The sequence below is a fragment of the Carex rostrata genome, chromosome 2 (assembly GCF_964058835.1).
Source record: "Carex rostrata chromosome 2, lpCarRost1.2, whole genome shotgun sequence".
In the NCBI taxonomy this organism is placed as follows: Eukaryota; Viridiplantae; Streptophyta; class Magnoliopsida; order Poales; family Cyperaceae; genus Carex; species Carex rostrata.
The window spans coordinates 14,332,306-14,358,933 of record NC_135919.1 but is presented as its reverse complement, the minus strand read 5'-3'; the positions used below and the strand labels follow the sequence as shown (position 1 = coordinate 14,358,933).

Below are 26,628 nucleotides of genomic sequence, written 5' to 3'. Positions count from 1 at the left end.
ATGAGAAAAATTTGTTACGTTATATCACCGTTAATTTTATATTTAGACGGCGCAAAAGAATTCTCATCCGGATCTGTAGCGAATCTTCCGTCGTTTTCTATGCGGTATTGCGTTGAAAACTTCAAAAAATCCGATATCAGTCAATTCGACAAAGTAAAAAATTTAAAAATAATTCGAAAATATTTCCGTACTACAAGAAAGTAAAAAAAAAAATATAAATCTTTTTAAATTTGATTTATTTTTTATAATTTATTCATAAATAAAACGTATTATATGTTTTATTCGATGTTTGATTCGAAAACGTCAAAAAAAAAACGAATAAATCGCAAATAATTCACGTTAGTTCTCTGTTCACCCGCAACACAAGAAATAACACACGCACTCTTTAGTGTCACAGCGGAACCGCTACAGATGAAGCAAGTAGCAAAATATTGAAAAAGAGTTAAAAGAAACGGGGAAGATATGAATTCTAGGAGAGAGAGAGATGGCAGCAATTGCAGCTCTAAGAGCTCTCCGAAAGAGCTCATCGCCTTGCTTTGCGCCATTCCGTACCACGTTCTCTCAATCCATCCGTCGTTTTGTAAGCTCTCTTGTCCCGGTTCCTATTTTTTCGTTATTATTGCCATAATTTCGATTCTGCCCAGTTACTTGATGTTTTAATGAGTGCAGATTAAAATAATTTTGTTTTGTTGTACTTCGTTTCCCTCTATTACGATCTTCGTAGTTTGCTTCCTTTTCAATGTGGCATCTTTAAGGCTCGTATGGATCTCGGGAAGAAAGTTTGATTTAAAGTTGCTATCTGACTGTAGTTATGGTATTACTCTGTAAAATTTGAAGCTCTGGTAATTAAGAGCAAAAGACTTAAGATTTTTTTGGCCACTGTTCTCTTGGGGAGAAAACAAAGGTGCATAGGAAAGAGATCAAACCAAAAAAATTAAAGGGAAAGAAAAAAAAACCCGAGTAGAATACAAAAAGAAGCGTGGTCCTTGGCCAATTGCATCAATGTTTCTAAATCCAAACACAAGTGTCAAGTAAAATTCTAAAATTCTAAAATCTATAAATTCTTTTAGTTTGGTTTGCGCAAGATCAAGAGTCCATAAGATGAATGAGTTAATTGTGATAGATTAATTTTAATTCCTTCATCATTTAGCCGTTTGATCTTTTAGGAAATGAATTAAAGTTATCAAATTTTAAGACGGTACATTCTTAGTGAAGAAAAATCATATTGCATTAAGCACAGACCAGTTCATCTCATTTTCTTCTCTGTAAAAAAAACCATCATTGCTGCCACAAATACCAGTATACCTGTTCATTGTCATTTTTTAAAATTCTTTAACTTTGTTTTTTTTTTTCTTGGCTTAGTTGATTTTTAATTGCATAGTTGATGCTTAGTTGAGCTCCACATATTTATATTTTTCAGATAAGTACGCTAATTGTAGCGGAACATGAGGGTGGATTTGTAAAGCCATCTTCTCTAAGTGTACTTGCCGCAGCTGAAGCTGTGTCAAAAGAGAATTCAATTTCAGTTCTCTTGGCAGGTTCTGGGCCATCAGTTGAGAAGGCTGCTCAACATGCAGCAACATGCCATCCATTAGTTTCTGAGGTACAAGAACAGAAAACCGTCTTAATAAAAGAAAGCTATACAAATGATGCTGAGCCAGCAAATTGAAAACTAATGTAATATAAATTAAACTTCTTTCGTTGACAGGTAGCCAGACTATTGCTAGTCTGGGACATTGTTACAGATTAAAATTTGAAATTCATCCTGTTTAATAAGATTATCTGTGATATATTATATGGTTTTGTAGAGTATGCTGCATACTTCATATTTTAATTGGTAATGCGTGATATTTTGAGATTTTCCAGTGACACAAGTGAATTGTACCCGAATAAATATTTTTTTTTATTTCCATTCTGCTGTTATTATCACACATTCTGTGATTTTCAGTGGAAGAATTTATTGTTTATGAAAATTAATGAAAACAATCCTGGAAAATAAGCAAGGAATATGAAAAATACTAAGGTAGATTAATTGAAATTATTCTAAACAACTGTTAGGAAGGAAAGTGAAAAAAAAAATTCAACAACTTATTGAAACTTAAATTTAAGAAATTCAAAATTTCTGTTTAAATATATTTGCTCATAATCTCCGATTAAAAAAATTTATATATGATGTATTAATTATCCTCATTTGATATGATCATTGATTTATATTTTGTATCAAATGTGATATTTCAAATTCTGAGGTTCAATTTGAAAATTCTATGTATTCACATCTTGGGATTTTGATTTAGTTCCTAACCTCCTTAGTCGTTAAGACTTAACCCCCACTCAAAAAAGAAAACAAGAAAAATAAAATAACAGACCATAGCAATTCTACAATTTTGCGAAGCTTTGTTTCTTTAGAAATGAATCCGCTCTACTAGCCCAGAAGTTGAGTTGATAGAAGTATGATGTTGTTGATCTTACTTGTTAGTCTCTCTCAGGTTCTTGTTGCTAAGGCAGAAGAACTGGAGCACCCAATGGCAGAATCTTGGGCGGAGATTGTTAAAATGGTACAACAGAAAGGGAGTTACAGTCATATAATGGCAGCCTCGACTTCTTTTGGGAAGAATATTCTACCACGCACCGCTGCTCTGTTGGATGTTTCTCCCATCACAGATGTTGTTCAGATATCTGAGCCTCGTCTCTTTGTCAGGTTGGATTAAAGGGTTGATGAATTATAAAATGTGCTTTCTCTCATTCTTTCCTGAAGCATTTTCTGTTAAGATCTATATTACAAGTTTAATTTTTTAGCTTATGGATGAATCAGATGTTCTAAATTTTATGGGGTGTTTTCCTAAATTCTTAGCAGATTTTTCAAATATTTTATGTACTGTCTGTACACTAGCCCAATGCTGACCCTTCCATTATAATTTCCATTAATTAAACATAAATTACATCCATCGTTCTACATGCAAAACATTATCTACAACAAACTACATCAACATCATCAAACATCAACATCTAACGACACAAACAACTAAAATAACAAAATAAAACAAACCTTTTCCAACGGTAGTAGACATCGACGACCTTCAGCATCGGCTGGCTAGCAACTGGAGGAAAGAGGGCATCCTCCTTTTTTTTTTTCCTGCTAGGTTTGCGTGTGGGGGAGGCCAATGCGGCCTCAACCTCCTCTTCCCTATCGAAGGTTTTGTGGAGCGGGGGTGTGTGTGAGAGGGTGGAGGGTACTAGGAGACGGGAGGGTTGGCGGCTAGGGCTATTGTCGTCATCTCTTCCTGAAACTCTCGACGAGGGTGGAGGAGGAAGGGAAGGTGCCGGGAGACGAGAGAGCTAGCGGCTAGGGCGAATGGTGTGGAGGACAGTGAGGAGGTGTAGAAGTTGCGGTGGGGCAGTGGGGTGGGGAGGAGGGGGTGACCTGGTGGCGGGGGCGGTGGAGTGGAGGGGTGGCTTGCTGCCGGTCTCCGTCCTCCGCCCGGAGGGGGCAGAGGAGGATGGAAGGTGGGTTGCTGCTAGCGGAGGGAGCTGGCTTGGAAGGGAGGGGGGAGGGGTGGAGTGGGGTGGGATTGGATGGCGGCTTGGGTTTTCCTGTATCACTCTGTCTTTGGCGTTCTTTTTCCCCTGGAGCCCGTTCCCGTCCACTTTCTGAAACTTCTCTCTGTCTCTTTATCTAAGTGAAAAACAAAATAATTTTTACAGAGTACATAGGAAAAAATTGCTTGATTCCCCTCTATTAAACAGTAAATTGATATTTCAGGCCAATATATGCTGGAAATGCTCTGTGTACAGTGCGATACACCGGGCTAGATCCATGCATGATGACCATCAGATCGACTTCATTCCAAGGTGAAGTAAATCCTAGTGCTGCAAAGGCAAATCCTGCAACTATTACCCAGATCGACATTTCTTCTCTGAACCAAGGTTCATTTTTTCACTAATAGTATGTTTATTGCATGTAACAATTTTCCAAGAGTGTTGTGCTACTGCTACCTAACAGCCATCCTGCCATCCTGGTATGATCCTGTACAGCACCTAGTAAGCCTCAACTTTGCATGAGAAAGGGCAGAAAGAAAGAAAAAAGTGAAAATCCCTGAGAAGTGGCTTGAACCCAACCGCACAAACAAAGTTTGTACCGCCTCAGTTTTGCTTTCTTTATGCACACAATTGTGCTAGCAGGTGGTCTGTCTCTCTCTCTCCTCTCCTGCAGGTGGACATAAATTTATTATTGATTTGCTTATTTTTATTTATTTTAAGAAATTGTCGGGAAATCAAAGTGGTTGAACCTTAGCTCGCAAGAATCTGAAAGGCCAGACTTGGGAAATGCGCGTGTGGTAATTACAGGAGGACGTGCTTTGAAAAGTGCAGAGAACTTCAAATTGCTGGAAAAGCTTGCCGAAAAACTTGGTGCAGCAGGTATGATCATATAATTATGGTACAGGTACCTGTCAATTGCAATTAAATGCCAAATGTCTCTTGCTCTTTTCTTTTAGAATACATGCATGTTTGTTTGTGTCCATTTGGATTCTTTATTTTTTAATTAGATTGACATTTGGCTGTGGTTATCAGTGGGGTATCAGTATTCTTATATTCTAGTTTCACATGGAATTTCTTGTTCTCTTACTGTTATAATATAAATGCTCGGTTGGGGTTTAATAGTTACAATTTCATCAAAAATTTGGCTGAAAGTCCTGTACTGATACCAGATCCTGTGCTTGTCAGGTTTGTTGCCTAGCATTTTGGCTAAGTAATTTTATTTGCTTACTAACTATGTTCTTTTCTACCCTTAAATAGTTGGTGCCACGCGGGCTGCTGTTGATGCTGGATATGTACCTAATGATCTCCAGGTAACACTGCAACATTCAAAAGCTTACTCTCTGTTTTTTTTTTTTTTTTTTTTTTTTTGAAAAACTTGGCAGTGCCTGGCAAAAGCTTTCTCTCTCTCTCTCTAACCTTGCAGTGGCTTCCAAGTAATATATTAACAAACTAAACCAGCCTGATACAATGTTAATCAAGGCAGTTACAACACGGGTATAAATTTTTTGTCAGGTTGGCCAAACTGGCAAGATCGTTGCTCCTGAGCTGTATATTGCATTTGGAGTTTCGGGGGCAATACAACACCTGGCTGGCATGAGAGACTCTAAGGTTATTGTCGCTGTTAATAAAGATGCTGATGCCCCCATATTTCAGGTCCCATTCTTTAGATAATTTAAATTGTTTTTTATGTGTTCACAATCTTATCCCTGTTTTCCATTCTTTTAAAGTAAATCTAATGAATTGGTGTTATAAAAAAAGAGGCCTTTTAAGCTACTTGAACTTCTTTCAAAAATAAGTATCACTCCCATCACATGTCACCTCTAAATGTCGCTCATATGGAGAAGTGGGAATTATGTTATATGTCACTGTACTTCAAACAAATAGAGATATTATCCATGCTGCTCTACTCCCCATTTCTTCAATAAATGACCTAAAAATCTCCCTGCATGGTTCATCTTCTCATGTACAAGTAAACCATACATGTTTTCTTCGTGTTACAGTGCATATTCAAATCAAAGAAACTTCTTTTTATTTTTGGAGAGGTACTACTTTTTCTGGATTTATTGTGTTAAACCAGTGCCTAAGAGGATAATTAACGGTTACCTGGGGGATTTTCGCTCTAGGAGCATCCACCAACCACAGCTTGTTATGTTGTTCCGTATTTTCATCCATAAGGGTTAATCTAGCACAAATTCAAATTTATATGGATTTTGCACTTGACAAAAAGATTTACGGAGTTCAGACTAGTATTTGTGCTTGGCTACTTACAGAACAAGGTTAAAATGCCCCATCGACCAAAGTATATGACAATGCCTAATTACTCTTACACAATTTCCAATAATTTGCTCTTTTCTCCAGGTTGCTGATTATGGCCTAGTTGCTGATTTATTTGAGGTGATTCCAGAATTGCTTGAGAAAGTGCCAGAAAAGAAATGACCCGTTTAGATGACACTTCTTTTTTGTTTTGTTTTTGTTTTTGTTTTTTTTTTCATGTAAATAAGCAGAAATCTTACTTGGAAGGTTATGGTGGAACTTAATTTACAGCCGAGTTTCTTATCCTTTTTTTTTTTTTTTTTTAAGAATTAGCCAGTCGATTTCAGCATTTTTGCACCATCTTACTCTTTTAAAGTAGAAATTCCACATTTTGCAAAACAAAAAGTTGGGCATTATATTTCTGAATTTTTTTTGAAGGAACAAACTTAGCTCTAAGAGTCATAATTCCTTTGTACCCTCAAAACTCAACATTCTTGATGGAGACAAAAATAGGTTCCGTACAAATTTAGTTTTATGAAGTGACTTGTGTTTTGATTCAACGAAGTCGTAGGGAGAAATAAAAAAAAAATCTGCAACAACAATAGAATAAGCACAGTTGGTAGCTTCTGCCAACCTTTCAAAAAAAGAAAAAAAAGAATAAGCAATACAGAAAAAAAAAATAGCGGAAATGCCAAGTCTGGAGTACCATAACAATTATTCCTGTAAAATCTGGGAAAATAGTCACATGCAAGCAGTGTTTTAAAATGCGGTTTTGTTCATGCATGCGGAAGGCCACTGCATACCGCATATGCGGTATGCGGACGCATATGCGGATTTTCATGCGGATTTATATATGCGAATTTTAAATAAAAATTAACGTATATATATGTATCATATTCATATATTTGAATTTATTTTCACATAATAACATAACCAACAATATTTTTTTGACTTTTTTAATATAAATTTTAATTAAAATACAATCAAATTATCAAAATCGCATGGAAAAACTGCATGGCCGCATATTCGGACCGCATATGCGGCCGCATGGTCAAAACCGCATGGAAAAACTGCATGGGCATTCTGATCACAGCTGTCGACCGCATACGCATATGTGGCCGTATTTTAAAACACTGCATGCAAGTTCTTTCAGTTTTCTTTTAAGAACAAAAAAAAAACAGCACACAATCATCATATCCAAAAATCAACAAAATAGTTAAAACCAAATACCAAATCTTCGGCAATAAACGCCATTATTAAAAATGTTGTACTGTTAAAACTTCACTAGAAACCCGTTATGCCAGAAGCCACCTTCTTAAATGCAGGCCTTGAAGAAAAATCATCCGAATTTTTTATTAATAGAAAATAAATTATTAAAATATCGAGATTCAATACCGTTTGCATTTTTTTTTTAAAACTAAGAAGAACGGAGTAATACAACCCGTCCCTGCGGACGGACCAACTGAACCCGTCCGGTTAACAAACAATTAACCAACCTAACCAACTAAACTAAAACCAAACTAACCGAAAAAAAAAAAAAAACCTGGACGGGGAAGTCCAACCCATCCCACATAATTCAATAACGACAAAAACGCACCGCGCGAAAAAAGAAAAAAAAAAAGAAGAAAAGAACCTGGACGGGTTTGTCAAGCCCGTCCGAGAAATCGCAAAAAAAAAAAAAAAAAAAAAAAATCGGGACGGGGTTGTCAAGCCCGTCCGAGAAAATTCTGCAAAGTTACGTTATATTATATTATATTATATTATATTATATTATTATATTATATTATATTATATTATATTATTATATTATATTATATTATTATATTATATTATATTATATTATTATATTATATTATATTATATTATGATTTTATATATATTATATTATTATATTAATATACTTATATATATATATTATATTATGAATAGAACTAGTTTAGTTGTGTTTAAGTTCACCAAAGTGTTTGGTGAGCTTAACTCCAAAACTTATTAAATCGGTTTCAAATTACGAATCCAAACCGTTAGAACCTGCCTATCTTGCGAGTGATGCATCTACATGTGAAAATTTTAAACGTTCGAATTAATTTAGTATAAAGTCAAGCGGTAAAAAAACGTTCAAAAAATAAATGCACTAAAATTAATCTTTACCGTTAGTGCATTTATTTTTTGAACGTTTTTTTACCGCTTGACTTTATACTAAATTAATTCGAACGTTTAAAATTTTCACATGTAGATGCATCACTCGCAAGATAGGCAGGTTCTAACGGTTTGGATTCGTAATTTGAAACCGATTTAATAAGTTTTGGAGTTAAGCTCACCAAACACTTTGGTGAACTTAAACACAACTAAACTAGTTCTATTCATAATATAATATATATATAAGTATATTAATATAATAATATAATATATATAAAATCATAATATAATATAATATAATATAATATAATAATATAATATAATATAATATAATATAATAATATAATATAATATAATAATATAATATAATATAATATAATATAATATAATATAATATAATATAATATAATATAATAATATAATGTAACTTTGCAGAATTTTCTCGGACGGGCTTGACAACCCCGTCCCGATTTTTTTTTTTTTTTTTTTTTTGCGATTTCTCGGACGGGCTTGACAAACCCGTCCAGCTTTTTTTTTTTTTTTTTTTTTTTTTTTTTTTCGCGCGGTGCGTTTTTGTCGTTATTGAATTATGTGGGACGGGTTGGACTTCCCCGTCCAAGCTTTTTTTTTTCGGTTAGTTTGGTTTTAGTTTAGTTGGTTAGTTTGGTTAATTGTTTGTTAACCGGACGGGTTCAGTTGGTCCGTCCGCAGGGACGGGTTGTATTACCCCGTTCTTCTTAGTTTTAAAAAAAAAATGCAAACGGTATTGAATCTCGATATTTTAATAATTTATTTTCTATTAATAAAAAATTCGGAAAAAATCATCCCACCATGCCTTAACATGCGGGTACGACTCGAACACCAATGCATAAGGCGTAGCCATGAAATATTTGGTATACGAGAAATGGCTGAGATCAGCCAGGCTAAAGAAATCCCCAGCCAGGTACTTGGACTTGGAGAGACGAGCTTCGTACACATTAGTGTTCTAATACTCGGGCGGGTACGGGTACCCCGGGTATACCCGACTCGGGTACGGGTACAACTCGGGTACGGGTATACTCGGGTAGAAGGGTATTCGGGTACGGGTATGGCGGGTATAGTTTTCAAAAACCATACCCTACCCGCCCTATACCCTTACCCGTGTACCCTTGACGGGTAAGGCGGGTACGGGTACGGGTAGGGCGGGTACGGGTATTTATTTATTTTTTTTTTTTTTGCTGTTTTTTTTTCTGGTTTTTTTATTTTTTTTGGTTTTTTTTGGTTTTTTTCTGGTTTTTTCCTTTTTTTCTGGTTTTTTTTGTTGGTTTGGGGGGGAAAAAATCAGAATTTTTGAATTTTGAAATGGGATGAACAGTAACTCGGGTATACGGGTACGGGTACTCGGGTACGGGTTTAGTCGGGTACGGGTAAACTCGGGTAGGGTATGGTCGGGTATTGGTCCAAAATAACGGGTCCGGTCCGATTTTTGCCCGTACCCGCATACCCGAGTACCCGACCCATACCCGGGCTCGGGCACGGGTACCCTAGCTGGCGGGTACGGGCGGGTACGGGCGGGTATACCCTTAACGGGTTTTATTCATACACTAGTACACATTAAGCACCTTCTTCAATTTCTCCAAGTTTGTGTCGATGATTGCTTGGTCGGGCGTAATGCCGTACATTCTTGGCAAAATGATGCTTTGAAACACTATGGGGGAGATTGCGGGATTGTATTGTTGAGCTTCTACTTCCAGCCATACATCGACCATCGCTGACTCTGACAAGTTGCCTTCTTTTAAAAGGTCGGAGCCGTGGCCCTTGAACTTGCGGAGTACATTGTTAGAATAAATTTTAATTAAGTGGCCTAGATAATGGATGTAAATGTGTTGAGAGTTTTTAGTCTCTTAAGGTCACCAAATAAATTATGTAACTCTTAGTGTCATGAATATTGAGAGTTTCAATTCTTTTGGTTTTCCACTATTAATAGCACATTAAATCTAATCCATCCATTTGGTATTTGATGGACGTACCAGATTAAAGCTAAACAAGTATAAATAGGTCCTATCCCTACCCATTAGAGGTTACACACAAATATTTTCATCTCAAAGGCTTGTAACATTAAGAGAAAGAGGGTCAAGGGAAAGAAACCGTTTATACACCAAGTTGAAGTAGCATGGCTGCATCTTCCGCATCAGGTAATTTTATGTTTGTGACAATTATATTGTTCAAGATTCTAAGGATCATGTTTAGTCTATGTTAATGCATAGAAACTTACATGTGGTATCAGAGCGCAAGGTTTTGAACATATTAATTCGTCCAATTTATGAGGCACCATTTTAAAGTAAAATAAAATTTATGTTGCCAACTTTATTCTTAAGTGCATATATAATTGATGGTGTAGAACATTATATGTAAATATATTTCGGTTCTGTGAAAGAATGTTACCAATTTATGTCTATTGACTTGATTATCGGAACAGTCGGTAATTAATATATATTTTTGAGTATTGTTGATTTTACTACGCATCATTCTATGGAATATTTATATGGCCGGCCTATGACCATTTGTGAATTATACCTATTTGACCGAACCTTTTATGCATGAGGTATAATGTTATTATTTTGATATAAATAATGCATGGCATATTATTTATATTTGGTATAAATGGTATATATTTCTTTTATGCGTAGTATATATTATGATAGCTTGCCAATTAATTAGTTTAGTGTTGTTATTAGATGCCAATTGAGTTTAGTTGTTTTTTTTTTTAATGTATGTAATTGAAAATGACTAGTACTGGAACGTTTTCAAGTATGGTACCTCATAATAGATTTAATTGATATTAACGTTTCAAGTAATGCCAACTGAAGAGTCATCTGTTATATATTTAGAATGAACTCAATAAATGAAACGGCCAATAAATAACAAGCAATTAAGCCTTTATATTATGTTAAGTCAATAAATTAAATATTGTGTAGCCAATAATATTATTATGTATATGCATGATCTTATGTTATATGTTATATAGTTTGTTGTCACCAAAGTGGCCAAACTAGAATGATCAAAAATATATATATGAAATATTATGGATCAAAGTTTGTTATATAGTTTGTTGTCACCAAAGTGGCCAAACTAAAATAATTTATTATATATATATTTTGTATATCATGCATAAAATAGTCACTTATCCATAATAATGTTAGAATGCCTATTATAGAAAAGAATATGGATAAATTGACGTTTACTTATCTTTAGAACTTCGGGAATTACCCAAAGGTAATTTATAATTCTATGATTAGTAAGCATAAAGTAGGTAAAATAATATTTTGGTCAAATGTATTTTGTATATCCAAAGATAACATGTATATTTGGCTAAACATATTTGATTACCTAATAAAGTTTTTATGGCATTTTTAATGGTTTGCCCTAGTAAGAACTGTTGCGATACTACGAATAAAACAATGTCTAAGGCAAGTTCTGTCTAGGAAAATCGGAACTCGAAGAGATCCATGGTGATCCCTGATTTTCCTGGGAACTTACCTGGTTGTGATTTCGTGTGTAATAGTAACTGGCCCAAAAGGCAACCATTGATAAAATTATGATAATATATTATAGTATCTACCCAAAGGAGAATTATAATATATTTTACGATTTATTTTCTGAATCTATTACGTTATTATTTATGAGCATTCTTTGTATTAATTTTCAGCTGTTTCACTTCATTCGCATGCTTCTTCTGTTATTATGTTTAATGGATTAAACTTTTCTGAATGGTGCGAACAAGTCAAATTCCACTTAGGTGTTTTGGATCTTGACTTGGCACTATTGGAAAAACAACCTACTGCTATTACTGATGAAAGCAGTGAGGAAGAAAAGTTATATCATAAAGCTTGGACACGGTCTAACAGATTAAGCCTTATGTTTATGCGAATGACTATTGCCAACAACATCAAGACTACTATTCCACAAACAGAAAGTGCTAAGGAATATATTCAATTTGTGGAAGAAAGATTTCGTTCTGCAGATAAGTCACTCGCTGGTACTCTTATGGCAGAACTCACGACCATTAAGTTTACTGGGTCGCGGAGTATGCAAGAGCATATCATTGAGATGACAAATATCGCAGCAAGGCTAAAATCTTTGGGGATGACTGTAGATGACTCATTCTTAGTGCAATTTATTCTTAACTCTTTGCCTCCTGAGTATGGACCATTCCAAATTAATTATAACACTATTAAGGACAAGTGGAATATTAGTGAATTGTCCAGTATGCTTACTCAAGAGGAATCGAGATTAAAGAAACAAACGAGTCATTCTGTCAACCTCGTTGGTCAAGGAGCTAGTAAAGGACCTAAGGAAAAGGCTAACAAGTATAAGAAAAAGAAGAAATTGGCTGCTAAAGCTTCACATGCCGATAAGAAGGAACAAAAGGCAGATAAGTGTCATTTTTGTAATAAAACTGGACACTATCAGAAAGATTGCCTGAAACGAAAAGCTTGGTTCGAAAAGAAAGGTAATATTAATACTTTTGTATGTTTCGAATCAAACTTAGCTGAAGTTCCTAATAATACTTGGTGGCTTGATTCTGGTGCTACATCTCATATATCCAATATAATGCAGGGATTCAGTTCGATCCAAACCATAAATCCAAATGAGAGCTTTTTGTTGATGGGAAATCGTATGAAGGCTCCTATTGAAGGCATAGGAACTTATCGTTTAATTTTGGATACTGGTCATCACTTAGACCTGTTCCAAACTCTCTATGTACCTTCAATTTCTAGGAATTTGATTTCTCTCTCAAAACTTGATGTTTCTGGATTTTCTGTTAAGTTTGGAAATAAAGATTTCAGTTTATTTAAGAATACTTGCCTAATTGGTTCTGGTATTCTTAGTGATGGATTATATAAATTGAATCTTGATAATGTTTTTACTGAATCCTTACTTACAGTTTATCATAATATTGGAATAAAACGTAGCATGGAAAATGAAAAATCTGCTTTTTTGTGGCATAAACGTTTGGGTCATATTTCCAAAGAAAGGATGGAAAGATTAGTAAAGAATGAAATTCTTCCAAATTTGGATTTTACTGACCTTGGTATATGTGTGGATTGCATTAAGGGAAAGCAAACCAAACATAACAAGAAAGGAGCCACAAGAAGTAGTAAGCTTCTTGAAATTATACACACTGATATATGTGGACCTTTTGATGTTCCATCTTTTGGTGGAGAAAAGTATTTTATCACCTTTATCGATGATTATTCACGTTATTGTTATATTTATTTAATTAAAGAAAAATCTCAAGCGGTTGATATTTTTGAGATATATGTCAATGAAGTTGAAAGACAATTAGAGAAAAATGTGAAAATCATAAGGTCAGATAGAGGTGGTGAATACTATGGAAAATATAATGAAACTGGACAATGTCCTGGTCCATTTGCAAAGTTCCTCGAGAAACATGGTATAGTTGCACAGTATACTATGCCTGACACACCTCAACAAAATGGTGTAGCAGAAAGGCGTAATCGGACATTAATGGATATGGTTAGGAGTATGATGAGTAACTCGTCATTACCTAAATCAATGTGGATGTATGCACTAAAAACTGCTGTTTATCTATTAAATAGGGTTCCTAGTAAGTCAGTTTCAAAAACTCCATTTGAGTTATGGACTGGAAGGAAACCTAGTTTAAGACACTTGCATGTTTGGGGTTGTCCAGCAGCAGAAGCACGAATTTATAATCCACATGAAAAGAAATTGGATTCTCGAACGATTAGTGGTTACTTTATAGGTTACCCAGAGAAATCCAAAGGATACATATTTTATTGTCCTAATCATAGTCCGAGAATCGTAGAAATCGGAAATGCAAAATTTATTGAGAATGGTGAAGTTAGTGAGAGTGATGTAAGACAAGATGTGGATATTAATGAGATAAAGGTAGATATTAATTTACCTGTAAGTATTCCTTTATCCACATACACTCCAAGTGTAGTTCCAATTGCTGAACAACAATTTGGCAATATAGAACAACATTTGATTAATGAAACATCCCATGAGGAAACTAACTCACAATCATCTAATGTAAATGAATCACAAGGAATACCATTAAGAAGGTCTCAAAGAGAAAGAAGATCAGCTATTCCGAATGATTATGTGATTTATTTACAAGAAGATGATTTAGGAATCAATAAAGATCCGGTTACGTTTTCACAAGCTATAGAAAGTATTGAGTCTGATAAATGGATTAATGCCATGAAAGATGAGTTAAAATCTATGGAACAAAATAAAGTCTGGGATCTCGTTGAGTTGCCAAAGAATTGTAAACGAGTCGGCTGTAAATGGGTCTACAAGACCAAGTATGACTCAAATGGCAACATTGAACGATATAAAGCTAGACTTGTTGCTAAGGGTTATACTCAAAAGGAAGGCATAGATTATAAAGAGACATTTTCACCCGTCTCAAAGAAAGACTCATTGAGAATAATTATGGCTTTGGTGGCTCATTATGATTTAGAGTTACACCAAATGGATGTGAAAACGGCATTTCTTAATGGAGATCTTGAGGAGGAAGTTTATATGGATCAACCCGAGGGTTTCTCAATTGAAGGAAAAGGTCACATGGTGTGTAAACTTAAGAAGTCAATATATGGACTTAAACAAGCTTCCCGTCAATGGTATATTAAGTTCAATGATACCATAACATCTTTTGGTTTTCAAGAAAACACTGTTGATAGGTGTATATATCAAAAGATCAGTGGGAGCAAATTTATAATCTTAGTCCTATATGTTGATGATATCTTACTTGCTGCTAATGATTTGGGCATACTATATGAGACTAAAGATTTTCTCTCTAAGAATTTTGATATGAAAAATATGGGAGAGGCATCCTATGTGATAGGAATTGAAATATTCCGTGATAGGTCACAAGGTTTGTTGGGATTGTCTCAGAAAGCTTATATTGAAAAAATTCTAGAGAGATTTCATATGGATAAATGCTCAGCTGGAATTGTTCCAATTCAGAAAGGAGATAATTTAGTCTCATGCAATGTCCAAAGAATGATGTAGAACGTAACGCGATGGAATCTATTCCATATGCTTCTGTTGTTGGAAGTCTAATGTACCTGCAAACATGTACAAGGCCAGATATTAGCTTTGCTACTGGAATGTTGGGTAGATATCAAAGCAATCCTGGCATTGATCATTGGAAAGCTGCAAAGAAAGTGTTGAGGTACCTGCAAGGAACAAAGAATTACATGCTCACATATAGGAGATCCAATCAACTTGAAGTGATCGGATATACAGATTCAGATTTTGCTGGATGTCTCGACAGTAGAAAGTCTACTTTTGGATATCTGTTCCTTTTATCTGAAGGAGCAATATCGTGGAAAAGTGCTAAACAATCTGTCATTGCTACATCCACAATGGAGGCAGAATTTGTGGCATGTTTTGAAGCCACAATTCAAGCATTATGGCTGCGAAACTTTATTTCAGGACTTGGGGTTGTCGACACCATTACCAAGCCGCTGAAAATTTATTGTGATAATTCGGCAGCAGTTTTCTTCTCAAAAAACGACAAATACTCTAGAGGTGCCAAGCATATGGAATTAAAGTATTTTGCCGTTAAAGAGGAGGTTCAAAAACAAATAGTGTCTATTCAGCACATAAGGACTGACTTAATGATAGCAGATCCTTTAACGAAAGGTTTACAACCAAAGACATTTAATGGACATGTACAAAGAATGGGTCTTTATTGTAAAGATGAATGTATTTGACACTCTGAGCTCAATAAAGTGTTTTTGACTCTTATTTTTCTGTTACTTATGATAGTGTATACACGTGATGTTTTCTTATAACAGAAAAATAAATATTATGTGGACCATTATGAAATTTATATAATCTAAAGACCTATTTTGATAGATTACAAATATTGTAGTATATGGAAGGAAATATGCTTCTTAAAATAGTGTATGACCGCCATAACTCGTATTTTGTGAAATATTAAAATATGGTAATTACTTATGAGGATTAGTTACTTTATGCGCGCTTATGAAGGTGCTATTAAGTGTTGAAGTTATATTGTTCGATTATTAGGCCAAGTGGGAGAATGTTAGAATAAATTCCAATTAAGTGGCCTAGATAATGGATGTAAATGTGTTGAGAGTTTTTTAGTCTCTTAAGGTCACCAAATAAATTATGTAACTCTTAGTGTCATGAATATTGAGAGTTTCAATTCTTTTGGTTTTCCACTATTAATAGCACATTAAATCTAATCCATCCATTTGGTATTTGATGGACGTACCAGATTAAAGCTAAACAAGTATAAATAGGTCCTATCCCTACCCATTAGAGGTTACACACAAATATTTTCATCTCAAAGGCTTGTAACATTAAGAGAAAGAGGGTCAAGGGAAAGAAACCGTTTATACACCAAGTTGAAGTAGCATGGCTGCATCTTCCGCATCAGGTAATTTTATGTTTGTGACAATTATATTGTTCAAGATTCTAAGGATCATGTTTAGTCTATGTTAATGCATAGAAACTTACATACATATCTTGCAATTGCACGTGATTCTGGTAAATAATAGTTAGTTCATGGTAGTTTCGGCTTGGATATGATAAATCTGGATTTTAGTTTTGTCAGGGCTGCTTACAAATTCAGAAACATATTTAGAAAGTATATCTCCTGTGCATTCCTCAGAATGTTTATGAGTCGAATTGTGGGCTTTTTGCTGCATTTTTGGTCAAAATGCGAGAAGGCCACTAAATTGAATCAAGTTAAACGCTCAAAACTAAATGATATTTGGTGAGAATTTGGCCTTATTATACAAATCTATTATATTTTCTTCGGAAGAAATACAAATTTGTAATATTAAATTTAAAAAGTAGAACTAAGCGTTAAACCATATAGCCATTGACCCAGATGAACATGCATCTAATTTTTCATACGGCTTTATCCCGTCCCTGTTTGATGCTTGATACCCAAGTTGTTTGGGCATATGCTATTCTACTAAATATTATTTTAAAATGAAAGTATTGGGCTATTTGCAAATTGAGTTTAACCCAGTTGTATTGATAGGCTGATCACTACAATTGGCTTTACCATTTCAAGGCGTATTCTAACCCGAAATTGAACAGCCGATATAATATTCCAATAAAAAATAAAAAAAATTGAAAATAAGAGAAATTGAAGGAACTGACCAAAAAGCATAAGATCACCATCCTCAAGAGCAGGAATTTGTCCAAACGGCTGCAATTAAACACCAAGGACGTTTACTCAAAAAAAAAACAAAACACCAAGGACGTAATTGTATCACCTCCAAATTAATTTTGTTATTTTCTTTTTCAAAAATTTGGCCCCAGTACTTAATCCATTACTTATTACAATGATAATAATTTTGTGTTCGAATGATTTAATTATAAACGGCTTTTAGTGTAATGTACAGCTAGTGGTACCAGCAGAGAGTCACAAACCCCCTTAACAGCACAGATAATTAAACATCCTGTGTCCTTACATTACGAGCAAGGGGAGCAGGGCTCTTGTGCTCGCCAGTCGACATGCTAATTGGCACCAATTAACTCATACTTAGCCCCGACTTCCTCCAGGCACAGAAGCACGCGCATCGTGCATGTTGCCATAGGCAGCCCGTAGAGTTTGATCACACCCATTTCTTTCTCTCTTGCTTTCTAGCCTTACTTCAATTTGTAATTTGTGAAGCACATAACTGGGGGTATTTATAGGTAAAGAAATAACCGTGAGGTTAGCGCGTAGATTTTATACGGCGCAGAGCAATGTGAAGTATAAAGAAATCTTAGAGAAAGGGAAATATATATGCACTGTAAAAACTTTCTATTCTGGGTATAAAATGTAGTAATGTACGACACGTCTTGAACAGAAAAGGTTTAAATAATCTCTACAACATATATATATTTTTTTTTCTAATTTTTAAGACTATTGGATGACCGTTAGTAGGAATTTATATTTTACCAATTACCCCGTTCTTTTTTCAAGCCAGTAGGCAAAAGGCCATGAATATGTTTTTTCTATGTCATTATGCTTATATGGTCTAGATAAATTTATAATCGTGGTTTGTTATTTGGCAGATTACTGTTTACGTGGGGAAAAAAAAAAAATTCAGACCAAAGTTTTTTTTTTCTATGGTGAACAGTAAAAATTAGTTCAAATTTTTTTATTTCTATTCTCATTTCTATTCCTTAGCTGGCCGCTGAACAGGACCTAAGTAAAATCAAGGATCAAAGCATCCAAGTAAGATAAAGTGGGTTAATGTATACCTATAAGCAAGGGTGGAATTACGGGGTGCAAGCGGGGACCAGGCACCCCTCAAACTTATCAAATGAACTAATTCTGGTTCCGCCCCTGCCTATAAGAGATTCTTATATGTTTGAACATGCAATATTTCACATGAGGGCTAAAAGTTGATCGTTAATTAATTTGAAACATTTATGAAAAACTTGCAAAATTTGCAACTTTCGTCAAAATTAGTTGTTTCATCTTTTACATATTTTTACATATATGAGATTGTTTTTATCGTAGAATTAGAATTTGCAATGTTTCATCTTTTACATATTTTCCTTGTCTGAAAATGACACGGATCCATGTCGAATTGATAGATTAGAAAAATAATATCTAGGTAAATTTAGACTGTAGATGTACACTAAAAATATAAAATCATTGCAGAGTTACAGTAATTACTCCAGTTCATAAATCATAACTGCAATATCGGGTCGTTAGTGAGTTATCTGGTCGAGCACCTAAATCCATGTCACAGAAGATCAAGCAACAATTCGTCAGAAGTTGCTCAAACGGAAGACAATTTTTTTTTTTGGTGAGAAAGAAAAACCAAATAAGACATGCTCCAGAGCTGCAAGACCAAAATGCAGTACTAAACTATTTAGCTCGATAAAAACGAAGTCCGATTTTCTCATATAAATAAAGATTAATTGTAAAACTTTTAATGCTGAGAATAAACATCAATTTTAGATTATTTATAACATTTTACTTGAAATTATATAAAAAATTATATATAAATAAAAAAGAAATAAAAAATATTATCCCATGTTTTCATTTAGGGGTGTCAACGGGTACGACACAGGTCGGATGGAGGTATTTTCATACCTGTATCTACTGTGATAACAAAAAAATCTTTATCCTTGTCCGTTTTTTTGAATGCGGTAGAGACCGGGTAAACGGATAAAAAAAGTACTTTGATATTTCGATTTGTGTTTTCAAAAAATAAAAAATAATAATAAATACAACTAATTTGTATTGAAAATTTAATAAAATACAAAACTTTATTGTATGATGTATTATCTTCATACAAATATATATCTATATATATAATTTTATTTTTAAAAATTATCTTATACGAAAACGGATAAGATAACGGAAAAAAATTGTTACCCTTACTCATACCCGATAAGTTAACGAAAACAAAATCTTACCCTTACCCATATTTTCAGATACGATACATATCAGATAAACGGGTAAAAGGGTGCCATTGACACCCCTATTTTCATTCCCTCAAAAATATCTCAAGTCAGTTAAACTCTCCAACTAACTCTCCCCTTCCCTCGTGTGCCTTTGTGCATTATGTTAAATGCAATAACACCTGACAACTTCTGTCATGACATTAAAAAAAAACTCTCTTCTTCTCTCCGACTCTCTTGATAATGCCAATTTATATAGCGAAAATCACACTTTTTAGTACGAAAAATGGCGGAAAAGTGTATGTAAAGTATCAATTTTCTTGAATTATTCACTGCAAATGTGTTTTTAGGCTATTTTGGAATGTTTTGGAGAAAATTGCTAATTTAGGCCAAAAACAGAGTAAAAATGTCATATTTAGGTCAATTCTGGAGGAAGCATCAAAATAGGACATCACATGGAGTATGCAAACACCTCACACGAAGTGCACAACATGCAACATGGTGAAATTCACTGAAATTTGGCTAAGTCATAGCCCGTATGGTATTAGCTATACCGTATGCGGGTAAAAGCTTATGCCGTACGGGCACACAGATCCAATCCGTGGACTGTCTAGCTTGGATGAAATCTTGGCCGTTGAGCAGCAACCTTCGAGAAGGACGAACCTATAGATGTGGCAGGCCTTGCTATGATTGGAAGTCTACTTTTAACGCTTCATTTTAGAAGAGAATATATGTTTAGAGCTCCAAATATGACATGAGAGGCTAATTGATGTGAATTTTACTACTACACAAGTAATAAATCCTAATTTACCCTCAATTCGGTTGCAAGTGTACAACCTTGTCAAGTAGTATTTAGGGATCGTCTCCACAGAGACAATTCAGAATATTAAACCTAACCTAACTAATTTAATTTAGTAAAAGGAAATAAAGGAATTTGTTTGTTTTCTATGATGGTTTGGTTTGTTGCTGATCAAATTGAATTAACTAAATTCTAGGTCTAAATGTGGTTTTAAAGCAAGAATGAGAAATTAGGGTCTATTAGGGTTCCTATCCACTAATGTCACGATTAATTGATTTATTAAGGTTGTTCTTATAAATATGAAGGCACAGTTTAATGTTATCGGTATAAAGTGATATTTCTATGTTAATACCGTCTTTAAATTAGTATAAATGTCACCTCTCGGTACTTGGTTACACTAACCCAAAGTTATTAAGTCTTTAACTGTCCCAATTGGTATAGAAAGTTATTCGTCACCTCTCGGTACTTGGTACAATTTTCTAACCTATCGGGTTAAGCCCGTATAAGATGAGCGTCGCCTCTCGGTATTTAGCCTATCAAATACTCTTTTCTTTATGGTCAGGACTAAATATTCAATTTCTCAATTGTAAATACCGAATCCTAGGGTTTCATGCAATTTCGCTTAAGTCATCACAAACAAGTAATATAAAGAAAAGATCATACCAAGGAACAAGTAAATATAATATAAAATCAACTAATCCATGACATAAGTTTCAAGTTCTAACCCTAATCAACCCTAGAAATAACCTTAGCCAACCATGGCTGCAGCACACAAGAAAATAAACAAGTAAAAGAGTTCTAAGAGAAAGAAATCAATGTAACCGCTCGAAGAATTCGCTATCTTCTTCTCCCTTCTTTTGTCTCTCCTTTTTCTCCTTATTCTCCTGTGCTTTTCTCTCTTTCTAATGTCTAAAATTCGTCCCTAAAACAGTTATCTCCCTTCCAGAAATAAAAACAACTAATAAAAGCAAAAATCTCGCTCTGGAACTGTTTATTGCGGGCCGCAATAACCTCCATTGCGGGCCGCAATAATAATACAAATTTTTCTGTTCTGCAAATCTGTTCTGACTAGTTTGTTGCGGCCCGCAATAAAATAATTGCGGCCCGCAATAAAAGTGGAAATTCGCCAGACTTCGTGCTTTCTTGCTCCAGATAGCTCGTCTTCCTTCGTTAAGCTCCAAGCACTTGATTGCCTACAAAATAAACACAACTAGGGCAGTAACTTGAACTTTTAAACATTTCTAACCTAATTAAATTCTAATTTCAACAAAACCCGGCTTAATTCACACAACAAACCCTAGGTTTCAACATATATCATTTTGGCTTATCAAATTCCCCCAAGCCTAGTCTTTGCTTGTCCCAAGCAAGTCTAAACCCTCACAGGGATTCCCGGGTTTTGTCAATGTATTTTAAACCAAGTTATCTAAACTATCCTAAAGACTTAAAAAAAAAAAAAAAAATTGGTCAGTCAAGGCAATTTAGGTTCAAACAATTTAATTCAAAGCATGAGTGTGTCAAACAATTATGCGGGTTTCTTTCAATGATCTTCTTCACCTCACAAACGCACGTTTCGATTTTAATTAAGCAAGTTTATATCTATATGACACTTCAGAATTAGTTAATCCTAAATTTTTCTCCCCCTCGTTCTACAAGTGACAACCAATTCCAGAAAATCTTTTTTTTTAAAAATTTAATTTTTGTTAGGGGTGTAGACTGTGCCTGATGCTTTGACTTTTTTTTTTTACTTATGCATCCGTCTATTTTTGGCTCACTCATTTTTCCACTCATTTTTATTTTATTATTATATACATATATCTTTCTTTTTTTTTTCTTTTTTTTTTTTTTCAGCCTACACCTTTGTTCAATTAAGTCCAATTAGAAAAGAATTTCTGAGTCTCGCGCAAAGTTTCCTACGGGCACCAAGCCTTTCGGTAACTCTTGGCATTGCGCGTCTGAGACTTGATTTTCAACATGTAGAGAGGTTCTAATTTAAGACCACAGGTACTAAAGTGTCATAAAACATAAATTCACTAATTATTATACCAACTTGCGCCATGTGGTTATACCATTGAAATCCCCACTTAGATTGTGACATTCTCTCAAGACATTCAAATTTAATTGTTTTTACCCTAAATAGCACAGAACTTACCATTTCTTTTTTATACGAAAAGAAATAAATAACTTAAACCTAAGATACAATTCCTACAATTTTACCCCCCCAAGCCTAAACATTGGCACCGACCCGGTGCAATAAAGAGGCTAATGAAAGGTAAAAAGAGGGGATAAAGAAACTCACAATGAAATCAGGCTGGAGGAGGTGGTGGAGCAGTCCCCTGAGAAGAAGATGTACCAGTCGCTGATGGTGCTGGACGTGTAGGTCTGCGGCGCCGCGGTATCGGGTCAGCAGAAACAAAGCCAGAGTCAGACATATGCCCATAGATGCGGTCCGTCCTATAGTAGGTGGCATGCTGCTGCTCAGCTATCTCATCCACCGTCCCTGCAAGGTCCGTGTACTGGACATGCATACGCCCCATCTGATCGGTGAACCGAGTCATGTCAGAGTGAGAAGTGCTGAACTGACCCGTCATGTAGGTCTGATGCTCAGTAAACTGCCCTCCTATGTGAGTACGGAGATCGGCAATCTGTCGATCGACAGAGTTGAACCGCTCATCCACATAGTCACGCAGCTTTGTGATGTTGGTGTTCATGGTCTGCATCAACTCGTACATTTGCTGCGGGGTCACTTGGTCAGCACCGGGAGCCCAAAATGGAGGAGGAGGCTGAGGCTGCTCAGGTCCAGGGATCCCAAATGGATCAACAGCGGCTTGTGCGGCAGGTGGCTGAGCCATATCAAGGGGCAGAATCCAAGTGGAGGGATCTGCCCTATCAACCGGTATCCGGAGAGGCATGGGAATCTGCCGACCGCTAGAGAGGAAGAAGAAAGAGTTGCCGACGCGAGTGAAGATGCCAGCCGTCTGAAGATATGCCATATCTATGAACTCGGTCTGCTTTTGGAGGCGATGGGCAAGGACTTTGAAAACTGGCCCTTCTGCAGGAATGACCCCATGGTAGATGGCAAGACGGGTCACAAAGCCCCCGCAGGAGATCATACCGCCCGGAGTGGCATTTGTCCTCACGTTCAGGAGATTGTCGATGAAGAAGCTGCCAACGTGGGGTAATTTCTCGGGATTGGTCAGGGCATGGATCATGGCATAGATGAAGTACGTCTCGCACTCGCCCAAGGTGCCCACTGTCTCACCGCGTGCAAAGATGGTGAAGGAGAGAGCACGCTGGATGTAGCGAAACACCGGGTGGCTGATTTGACTGGCCTTGTATGTTCGCCTCGGACCACCAATCAGTTGGCAGGAGAATTCATAGAAACTAGAGTCTGGCTCCCAATCTGGCACCGTCACTGCATTAGCCAGGAGAGGAAACCCCAGGAGGTTGCTGAGTTCCTCAATCGTAATCTGGTACTCTGCACCATCCAAATAATACTGCAATAGAGTGTCATCTTCCATGTGCAGAGTAGACAGAAATTCATAGGTCAGCGTGCGGTACGCAGGAAATGGTCTGGTACAGTAGTCCCAGATACCAAGGGAAGACACGAGGGAATGAACCTCATCTAGAATGCCTAACTGCTGAAGGGTAGGTATGTGAACATACTTGGGCTGGACAACCTTTTTGGTCTTAAGAATTTGAAAGTTTTCTCGTGCTTTTGGATGCACAAACCTAAGACCATAATCAGTGTCACGGTTTTCAGGCCACCGATCCTGAGGTAGTGTGGTCCAATCAGGTTGGTCAGACATTTCAATATCACCAGACCCACTGTTGGTATTGGCCCCTCCCTGATATTGTTTTGACCGTTTTGAGGGGATGAAATCATCCTCTACTACCGCCTTACCCTTTCCCCTTGGTTTTGGTGGCATGATGGGTGTTTAATTGGTTCAATTCAATTACAAATCACAGTCAATTCAATTACCAAGTTGGTCGGTTGAATCACAATTCACAATTTTACCAATTCAATTCAATTCAAACAATTGAAATTAAATAGAGTTAGAAATAGAACCAAAAGCGTGCAATCAAACCAATTTGAAGTGGAGATGCAACCGAGAAGTCCAAATGCCGAGTCGATGCGCCAAATTCCAGACAAATTAGCAAGGAAATCCTTTCTGTGAGCTTTATTGCGGGCCGCAATAAGCCTGGTTGCGGGCCGCAATAAGGTGTGTTGGATGCTGGAGGCGCCTCTGACTTCTTCGTTGCGGGCCGCAATGGATGAATTGCGGGCCGCAATGGGTCTGCGTGAAACGTCGCCTTGCTGGCTGCTGTCTTGCGGGCCGCAATGAGTTGGTGTTGCGGGCCGCAATAAGCGCGGCGGAGAGGCGGAAAAAGGGGCAGCGATGGCGATTCGGCGGCGGCTGCGGGTTTAGGGTTGTGAGAGAGTAGAGAGATATTAAGAAAGGGATTGAGAGAGAGATGAGCAAAAGAGATGGAGAGAGAAAGAGATTGAAAGAGATGGAGAGAGCGGGAGAGAGATGGAGAGGGAAAGAGATTGAAAGAAAAAGAGAGAGTGGAGGGTGAGAGAGAGATGAAAGAGATGGGGAAGGGGAAAAATCGGGAGAGAGAGATGGGGGAAAGGAGTCAGAGAGAGAGAAAGAAATTTTGCAAAAAGACCCCCCTTTTATCACAAATTTTCGCGTCTGTTCGGCCTCCATTGCGGGCCGCAATGGACTCTTTCTTTTTCTTTTTTTTTTTTTTTTTTTTTTTTGACTCTCTGACTGCTTGGTTGCGGCCCGCAATAAAATTATTGCGGACCGTAATTAGCTAAAAAAAAAGCCTAATTTTCAGAAGTCTCTGACTGCTTGGTTGCGGCCCGCAAGGGAGCCTGAAATCTTCTGAAAAACCTAAATTAACCTATCTAAATGCAAATAAAATTTAAAAATACGAAATTTAAAATTGCAAAAAGGTAAATTTGCTTGGGTTGCCTCCCAAGAAGCGCTCTTTTAGGGTCTCGAGCTCGACCATTCTCCTTTTTTAGTTCATTTGTGCATCGGTAAGGGAGATGTTAATCTTCCCTTCAACCGGTTCTCCATGATTGTACACCTTGAGCCGCTGGCCATTTACTTTAAATGCGCCAGTTCGTTCGCTCCAGATTTCTACCGCCCCATGTTCAAACACGCGTTTCACCTGAAACGGGCCACTCCATTTGGACTTGAGTTTGCCTGCAAAGAGTTTAAAACGTGAATTGAACAATAAGACATAATCACCAATTTTAAACTCCCTTCGTATGATGTGCTTGTCATGCCATTGTTTTGTCTTCTCCTTGTAGATTTTGGCATTCTCATACGCGTTTAAACGGATCTCCTCAAGTTCATGCAAGTCGAGGATGCGTTTTTGACCGGCTTGGTGCATGTCGAAGTTGAGGGACTTGATAGCCCAGAATGCCCTATGCTCCAATTCGACTGGCAAATGGCACGGCTTGCCATAGACAAGCTTAAAAGGGGTCATGCCAATTGGTGTCTTGTAGGCCGTGCGGTATGCCCAAAGTGCATCATTTAGCCTCATACTCCAGTCTTTTCGGGACAATCCTACAGCAGTTTGGAGGATGTGCTTGATCTCTCGGTTTGACACTTCAACTTGGCCACTTGTTTGTGGATGATACGGAGTCGCGACTTTGTGCCTTACACCATATTTCTCCATGAGGGGTTGAAATGAGCGGTTTATGAAGTGGGAGCCCCCATCGCTAATCACCACCCTTGGAACACCAAATCTTGGGAAGATTATCTTTTGGAAGAGGCGCTTGACGGTCTTTGAATCGGCCCCTGGGCTTGGTATTGCTTCTACCCATTTGGAGACATAATCCACTGCTACAAGGATGTATTTGTTGTTGCATGAACTCGGAAATGGCCCCATGAAATCAATCCCCCACACATCGAACAATTCGACTTCTAGGATGCTTTGTTGAGGCATCTCATGTCGCTTGGTGATGCTTCCCAACCTTTGGCATTTGTCACAAGAGACAACAAATTGCCTTGTATCCTTAAAAAGAGTTGGCCAAAAGAAACCTGCTTGCAGGACCTTGGCGGCGGTCTTGTTGGTTGAGGCATGTCCTCCATATGGTGATGAATGACAGTGGTGGAGAATTGATTGAACCTCATCCTGTGGAATGCAACGCCTATGAATCCCATCAACACCAAGCTTGAAAAGATATGGATCATCCCAAAAATAGTGCTTGGTATCCGCAAAGAATTTCTTCCGTTGTTGGTATGTGAGGTAGGGTGGTAGAACTCCGCATGCAAGATAATTTGCAATATCCGCGAACCATGGGTATTCGATTTTACCCACTTGGTAGAGCTGCTCATCGGCAAAAGAGTCATCAATGGGTAAGTCTTCATTTGGTTCAGGTTTGATGCGCGAAAGGTGGTCAGCTACAAGGTTCTCGGTACCCTTCTTGTCTCTAATCTCCAGGTCGAACTCTTGGAGTA

General features: G+C 36.7%; 2 protein-coding genes and 1 pseudogene across 3 annotated transcripts in view; 1 reads left to right on the top strand and 2 right to left on the bottom strand.

The window, feature by feature from the left end:
* The first annotated feature begins 441 nt into the window (after positions 1-441).
* Positions 442-6,080, top strand: ETFALPHA (electron transfer flavoprotein alpha). Its single transcript, XM_078292473.1, has 8 exons — positions 442-580; positions 1,421-1,603; positions 2,487-2,698; positions 3,761-3,924; positions 4,258-4,416; positions 4,795-4,847; positions 5,050-5,190; positions 5,896-6,080. Exons 1-8 carry the CDS (start codon positions 485-487, stop codon positions 5,971-5,973), a joined length of 1,086 nt encoding a protein of 361 aa, XP_078148599.1. The 5' UTR covers positions 442-484; the 3' UTR covers positions 5,974-6,080.
* A 909-nt stretch (positions 6,081-6,989) lies between these two features.
* The window catches only part of LOC144544396 (putative glutathione S-transferase GSTF1), a 74,889-nt gene continuing 55,250 nt past the window's right edge, over positions 6,990-26,628 (bottom strand). Inside the window, exon 4 of the mRNA XM_078292908.1 lies at positions 6,990-7,101. Within this exon, the coding sequence (XP_078149034.1) occupies positions 7,075-7,101 (27 nt within the window). The 3' untranslated portion in view covers positions 6,990-7,074. The remainder of the gene's footprint in view (positions 7,102-26,628) is intronic.
* LOC144544412 (putative glutathione S-transferase GSTF1) lies at positions 6,999-17,606 on the bottom strand (annotated as a pseudogene). The gene is made up of 7 exons (XR_013508220.1): positions 17,415-17,606; positions 17,101-17,149; positions 16,443-16,473; positions 11,668-11,671; positions 9,509-9,728; positions 8,754-8,892; positions 6,999-7,135 (listed from the first exon to the last, which is right to left on the bottom strand). The product of XR_013508220.1 is annotated as a putative glutathione S-transferase GSTF1 (transcript).

Bases quoted from the DNA above. Each gene is read 5' to 3' on its own strand.
- ETFALPHA (XM_078292473.1), top strand. From the start codon at position 485: ATGGCAGCAATTGCAGCTCTAAGAGCTCTCCGAAAGAGCTCATCGCCT. The intron at 3,925-4,257 runs GTTCATTTTTTC...ATTTATTTTAAG, and splicing joins CATTTCTTCTCTGAACCAAG to AAATTGTCGGGAAATCAAAG. The intron at 5,191-5,895 runs GTCCCATTCTTT...TCTTTTCTCCAG, and splicing joins CTGATGCCCCCATATTTCAG to GTTGCTGATTATGGCCTAGT.